Here is a 7811-nt window from a genome sequence, read left to right as displayed (position 1 = left end):
CCAAATTTTGAACAAAATTTGAATTTCGTATTTTGATTCATACTAACCTACCACTTAACGTGTCATTATGCTGTGTAATTGTATTGACCTGCATATTCTCACAGCATAAACATCTTGTGGTGAGGAGCTCCGTTACCTGCGTGTTCATAGTATGAGAAGGAGGATGTACAAGTGCTTTAAACAAACTGAAGATGCAAGGGGATCAAGTTCTGTGGTTACACAAATGAATTCATGGCATTTACAGGAGAAGGAGCCTCAGAGCTTTCATTTCCTTCGGCAGGTTCTTTCTCTTTTTTACCACTATATTGTCCAATAAAGGAGCCATCCTCATTGAACTGACCATTTACACCTTCTCCATAGTCAACTAAACTATCATCACTGTCTTCTTTTTTCACAGTTCTGTCTGAAGGTGTCCGGCTTCCTTTTTTTAGAGGTTTATGGTCCTCTGCATCACTGGAGACACAAACAAACAAACAAAAGGAATTAACTGATGTATTATATATTAAGACAAAATCAGCCATGCATGCAATTTATCAAAAGCATGTGTGCAGCCCTATAATCCTTTAGTAAACCCACATCACATTGTAGAGACAGATCAATATGATGCAGTTGACATGAATACATGGTGTAGGAATGGTTTAAACAGAGAATGTCTTCAGTGGGGGGAGGGGGTTTTGTGGTTTCTTTTTTTCTTTTTCTTTTTTTTTTCCCCATCGTGCATGACTTTTCAATGATAAGACTTATGCCCTTGGCTTGGAAGCAATTTAGATGCAACTGCAAGCATTAAAAAGTGGGTTGTAAAGTTATAAAAAAAATAATTTATTTGTTCTCCAAAGTAACAAGCTTATGATGTGTCGTGAAGTTAGTCTGTTAAACTTCTTAATTTCTTTGACTCCTTGAACATGAATGAAGAATGAATTTGGTTAAATGAAATATACTGATTTTCTTTACTAGTATAAAGAAAATAAAAGTGCTGCATTTCAAATAATTTGTTACGTAATGCAGGCCAGACTTGCAATTTTCAACCTTACCTTTCAAGAGACCTACATATTCCATTAAAAGGGTGCAGAAGAAACAAATGAAAATAGCCTAAGAAGAAAAGCAAATCCACATCCTGATAGTGATCAGTATTTTATCAGTAATAATTTGCTCTTAAAATTGCTAAAACATTTACTGTATACAGGTAAAGCAACAATTTAGCTTTCAGCAGCTACAGTTGAGCAGTTAAGAGCATGCTTAGTTTTTTTCATTACTTATCAGATCAGCCTCCTTATCCTAATCCATAACTGATAACATGTTCTGAACAATGATGATGGTGATTTGGAGAAATCAAACAGAAAAAGGAACGAAAGGCAGGAAAGAGAGATCCCTGTAGCAAAGTACTGTGGTCTTTCCCTTATCAGTGGAAAAGCTGCAGCACCATCAGCATCCCCAAATAAATTTGCAGCTTATATTTCATGAAATAGATGTAGTTGGGTTCTTTTCAAAATCCTCTATGCTGCATTTCAGTTTCAAGATGAAGATTTCAGCAGCAGCTCTAAAGCATTTCCAATTAAAAACCACTATTGCCAGCTGTACTTTTGGATGCAATTATTTACCTTGTCTTAAACAGAACATGTGACTATTTGCAGAGTACAAAAAAGTAGGTGATATTTGTTTTTTTTATTTAAAGACTCCCAGCTTATCAAAAATATAAAGAAACATGTACAGAATATCAAGGAAATAAAAACATATTTACAATATCCACAATATTAGGCTGAATATATATTCAGCAAATTATTTTAATGGTGTAATTCCTAAAAACAAATACCTTAGTTTCTTCCAATAATTATATTTTCTATTTTTTTCTATTTAATATCTTTGAACACCAAGAGAAACCATATATATATATAGCATGTACAAGGTCACACAGATTATATTGTTAGCTAACAAATGCCCTGTTGAGAAACATTTCACTATTGCTAGAAAACTATTGCACCAATTTTCCATCAAGCCGCCTCTCCTCCTGTCATCACCTTTTTTGGAAGACTCCAAGTTATCACATTCTAAAAGAAGTACACCTCTAATATGCATATACTTACAGAAAAAGCATACCAGAGATTTTATTCTTCTATGCATACACTGGAAAGACATGGTAGGAATATCTATCTTATTACCATGTAAGAACACCTTCATGTTTAAAATACACAAAGGCAAAAACTCTAAACTTGACTGTATCAGTCTTGACTTTTAGTTATTGCTGTGTACATGGCATGAGGATAATATTGTATCGTTGATCTTCTGTGCTCACTGATATTGCAAACATATAGGCTAGCAACATTTAAAAGAATGCTACTCCAAAATGTCAAGCATCCAGCAGCAAAGTGCAAATGTTTATAACACTGCAAACACAAGCAGATCAGAGAGACCTTACTGAAGAGAGTCCATTCTGGAAGGACCCTATATTTAAAAGGTTGAAGACAGAATTGAGTATTTAAAAATCACACGCAATGCAGTTTCTCCATTGCCTTCATCAGAGGGCATTAGAGTCATCGTAACAGGTTATACAAACCAAATGAAGACCAGACCCTCACTTTGAAGTAGTACCAGGTCCTTCTCCCAAAGAAGAATGATCTGCAGTGTTCAATGCTTTCTGAGTAACAGAATTTAGTAAAGAACATTGCACATATGGTTTGCTGTTTAATTTTAGATGAGTAGCTTCATAATTGCTTGCACTGTAATATGTAGGAATGAAAATAAATTAAAATTGCATTTGTACCATATTCCAACTGGTCAGCAAAATCTGTGCAAATATTCTAAAGTGTGACCCTATCCAGTGTAATTCACTAGGCTGGAAGATACACTAAATAAATAATACACCATCACTGTATTAAAAATATCCACATTTTTGTGTTTAATCCAATATAAAGCTCGATTTTCATTTCAAACTTAGATAAATCTGGGTACAGGAACTTCTGCTCTTAGGGTTTTTGTGTTTGCATTTTTGAAAACAAAGTTTATTTATAAGCCAAACAATGAAGAAATACTTACACAGTTGGTTGCATTGTGTCTGTGATTTTTCTATATTTTAGTAAGGATGCAGATTCTACTGTCCGTATAATTAAAAACAAACAAACAAAACTGCAGATTTACCCAGGAGTGTACCTGCACAGAGGTGGGCACTGGTGTAAGAGCACGGTTACAGCAGACGCAAAAATCAAATCTGAATCTGGGGTTTCCCTCCCTTTTTGCACTATACAAGTCCAGAAAGAAGTTCTGCCAAGTCTCTGGCAGTGGAAAAAGATGTGGGATTATCCAGGGTGCTTTCCACTCCTTGTTCAGGAAATGGAAATATATGCCATGGTACCATTTACTCTTTATCAAACAGGATTATGACTCTTGTATTAGATGAATACAATGTTTTGGGTGGAAGGGAAAGAAACTTTGGGTGAAAGGGAGGAATAAAAAGAAAAACAACAAGCAGGAGAGAGAGAGAAAAAGTGAAGGCATCAATGTTTTGGACAGCACTTTTGTAACCCTGGGGGTGCAAAACAGAGAAGGGACCCTGGTGCTCTGGGGAAATGAATGTATTTTCTGTTTGCCACCAAGAAGCAAACTGCAAAAGCTGCTGAACTGCATTATGAATATCGATGCCCAAAGAGCTATAGAACACTTTAGGCTGTAGAATATATAATACTATATTGCAAAAACATGTTAAAGCCATAAATTTTGATACAGTATCTGCAAGATTTGCTAATCTTGCTTACAATTGTTCATAAAACTATTCCAAAATGCAACCAGGATAGATCATAATTTATTTTAGTTTTTGTCTGTGATTTTGCTTGCTGTCTTTTATAATAACCTATTGTAATACCTTGAAATGAAAAATAAAGTACAAATTGGGTTGACTAAAATTACAGTGGAAAACCGAAGAAGTTTTTGACATGTGTCATGTATGCAGTGCATAAAATTAATAGTAAGATGATAAGTACTGGGAGGGAACAAAACAGAGGTGAGAACGGGTATGAATTTTATATTTAGATCAGACAGCCATGAAAGTTAAGTTTAGGGATACTTCTACTATTTGTTGTCTTACAAATAAATTCCATACTACTAGTTTTTTAGGGATGAAAGTTGCTCAGTGAAGACTGATATGTACCAGTCATTTTGATAAGCACCACAGTACTGATATGTACCACAGACATTTCTTGCCCTTTTAGTAAGAACAGTGTTTAATATTAAAGCATATTCTAAAAGCATGATTTAAATATTTTTCATAAACAGTTGCTAGTATATGAATACATGCTTCTTTTTCTTCTTAGTTTAATGAAACACACAGCAAACTTGCAGCTAATGATTAAGAGATATTAAGAAGTATGGAGGTGACAATAACGCATAAGTGCAAAGTACAAACTTTTTTTTTTAAAAAGTACTTCCATTTCACAAGCTCGTCAGTTATTGAAAGAAATATGTACCTTGAAATCTCCTTTCTTCTTTCAACTTTTCAATTTTTCTTCCTTAGATATGGGTACATGCAGCAACCAGTCAGAATGGGGAAGACAGTTTTACGATGCCTCTGCAGTCCAGCAGGCAACTAGTTCCCACTAAACTTTGCCACATTCATGGACATGCAAAAAGACTCAATATATGGTTAGCAATATGCTACTTTTCCTTATAACACAACTGTCAGATGAAAGGCAACATAAAACAAACAAAATGGGTAAAGTATTTTGGGCTATTGGACGCAGAAAGAGGATGCAGAAGATGAAAACTGTTGGCAGTAAGTTCCTTTTTCTGTGCCCTCAGGTCAATAGCCCAGAAATGTTTAAGTATAAACGGTCACGCAAAGCCACAGAAGTACCTTACACTATGGCTTCCCTGCATGCTCCAGGAGAACCTCTGCCCCAATACCTAACAGATTTCTGCTCATGCTCCTAAATTGATAGGACTGTGCAGATGAAAAATGCTTTCCCTAGACACTTATGCACCTGTATCAATCCAGACTTCAAAACATTTTACTATTTCTAATCTAGCTAAGACATAAGTACATCTATATTAGTTTTCTGAGTAGTTTTTCTTTAGCATCTCTGTAATATTCAATCTTCAATCCTAGCAGAAGCTGGAAAAACTGAGAGATAAAGCTCTGGCTTTAAATGGCAATGGGTTGAAAAAACTGTTGTTAGTCAAAGAACCTGACTCACTCCTTGTGAAAATTTTAAAGAAAAATCTGCTTGAGAGAAACTCAACCAGCTTTCCACCTTTGCTATTTCTGGTGGAAAATTACACAAAGGGAAATCAAAGCACTGATTTAAAAAGTAGTGACACAGATGTTCAAGAATTAAAATAAGAACCATCAAAGAAAGCACGTGTGCGTAAATGAGGACACAATAAGACCACTGCCAAATCCAATCAGACTATTCAGAGACAAGAATTCTTCAGGCAGTCCATTGACATCATCTCTTGCACTAGAAGGAACCAAGCTTAGAATTACAGTGCTGAGGCACAAATCATTGCTAGGTCCCCCTGGAAACATACCTAATATTGAATAATATTCAATAAAACTTGAGTAACTACAAGAGAAAAAAATACTATTGTAGTTACAAAATATATTCTCATTGTTAATCAACTCAGAACAAGATGGAAGAGTAATATACTATCTAGCAATCAGAACTCTCCACCAACCATTTCCAGAAAGTCTCTCATAGCATATCCAAGAATTTCTAGGAAAAATATTGTGTGCGTCAAAATGTTGAAGAAAAGAGGCAAAATAATTCAACAAAATGTGCAAACATCCTGCATTACCCCATTAACAGTCCTACTACTACAGTTGCCTTGTCCTGTTTGATCTTCCTAAGAACATTCTGCAGACTGCAATGAGATGCTAGACTTTCATACTTCCCGTGAAGTTAACTAAGAAATGCATGCTTGCAGTCTCTCCCTGCCCATGAACCCACAGGTCTGTAGATGCCATAACTTCTTAATTTCTCTTGATTTAGGGCCCAGGATGGAAATTTAGGCTGATTTCTACACCTACATTGACCTGAAGAGGAGCTCTAGGTAGTCTTTAATTTTAATTTAAATAAACATACATTTGTGGTACTCCTTGTATTTCTTGCAGTTTCTTAGTGTAAGCATTGACTGTCCACAATTTACTATCTCAGTCTTCTACAACTGAGGAAATCACTGGGATTGTAGTGCAGTTTGCTACAGAGGCACGGTTTTCCGTTATTATGTAAAAGTGCAGGTATGCCTCCAGTCACAGTAACATAATGTACGCAGTCATTCTGTGGTTCCTGAAACACCTGCATTTCCTAAAGCATTATTTCCTTTGTTAGATCGATATGGCAGGAAAATCCGATGTTGGCTGGTTCTCCAGAAAGTATGCTCTTCGATGAAGTTGGAGAGTGCAAAACTTGCAAACAAGTCCAAGCCATCCCAAGAATACTGGGAAGCCTAGAAATTGAATGTGACAAAAACCTCCCCTAAAATTGACAGCTATGACTTCTCTAGAATATCTTAATTAGTCATTAAGTTCTAAGTAATTTAAGAATTTCAATCTTATTTTGAAATGACTAATTTTCTAAGCATTGGGCTTACTTGTCCAGAAATATTGCAGTCTATTCAGTATAAATTTCCAAGTCTTTCACTCTTCCCAGTTCCTGAGAAAGGAGGAAGCAAGTCTATGTTCTTAGAAAGTTCCTCTTGATGGTCTGGTGTCTCTCTGAAAGTGAGATGTCCTTTCATACTTGGCATGAAATGACTGTGAGACTTTATACTTTCCCTTCCCTCCTTTAAACTTTGGAGGAGAACGAAAGGAGCTCAGACGCTTGTGAGGATAAGAAAATGAAGAGCTTCCAACAGAGCTCTTTTTTTTCAGCTGACGTAAAGAGTGTTTGTGTTCTGAGAAATCCTTCATGATCTGGACCAAGGATTCACCAAATAGCTTGCCGCCTGTGTATGGTAAAGACAGCAGTTTACATTTTAGATCTAGCGATGAGGTCCAAGGACGTAGCCATATAGCTCTCCAGGCTACAGTGAGGCATGCCATATTTTTAACGGTGAGTCTAAGAGAATCCTCAGCTGCATCATGGATAAAATTAGCTGCAATTTTACATAGTCTGCGTTTCCTCTGCATGGCAACAGATGGGACCCATTTCTTTTTGAATCTGTCTCGTTCTTCCTCCAACCATATTAGTAACGCTCTAGAAGCGTAAGTGCAGTAGATAGATACTCCAAGCTGGGCTGCAACTAGCTTAAAAGATCTTTTAATTGCTTCCTCAACCTTTCTATCAGTAGGATCTTTAGGGAGAGCATCCATATTAGCAGGCACTGATAGTACAGAATCCCCAGTAACCAATGCTCTGTCTACCTGAGGCAAGGTCCCCCACAAAGCAGCTTTATCCACTGGAAAAGGATAGAGCTTACGTAGGACTGCTGGGGCTTCATGCTTTGCCTCAGGATTACCCCAAATCCTACAGACAAGATCTTCCACTGCTGAATGGATAGGAAGTGCATTATCTACCTTGCCTTCTTCAGAGCGGATAAGTAGTTCTTCTGAGGCACATTCAGATTTGGAAGATTTTAGCATTAACACTCTCTTTATGTGCTTGAACAGAAAATTCTGATTTTCCATGTCAAACTTACGTGGAGGATCTGGTCCTTCTTGGTCTTCTGTAGGGGACTCAGATGACACCTCCCCATCTTCAGGGGATGACTCAACCTCCAAGGCCTTGTCCACCTCAGACTTCTCCTTCCCAGAAGCTGTTTGATCTTTTAAACTGTCCACATGGTCAGACTCAAAAGTTTGGGAACTGCTCCCAGTTGCTTCTAGA

At 36.8% G+C, this 7811-nt stretch overlaps 1 protein-coding gene across 29 annotated transcripts in view; it reads right to left on the bottom strand.

Annotated features, from left to right (window-relative positions):
- Positions 1-215: 215 nt before the first annotated feature.
- Positions 216-7811, bottom strand: part of NRCAM (neuronal cell adhesion molecule) — a 65243-nt gene continuing 57647 nt past the window's right edge. For 27 of the 29 annotated variants that reach the window (XM_072872983.1, XM_072873761.1, XM_072873153.1 and 24 more), the window contains one exon: positions 216-453. In XM_072872983.1, coding sequence (XP_072729084.1) covers positions 216-453 — 238 coding nt within the window. The other 2 variants (XM_072874176.1, XM_072874870.1) reach the window with 2 other exon arrangements.

Source organism: Ciconia boyciana, chromosome 1 (genome assembly GCF_034638445.1).
Source record: "Ciconia boyciana chromosome 1, ASM3463844v1, whole genome shotgun sequence".
In the NCBI taxonomy this organism is placed as follows: domain Eukaryota; kingdom Metazoa; phylum Chordata; class Aves; order Ciconiiformes; family Ciconiidae; genus Ciconia; species Ciconia boyciana.
This window is presented reverse-complemented; position numbering and strand designations above follow the sequence as displayed.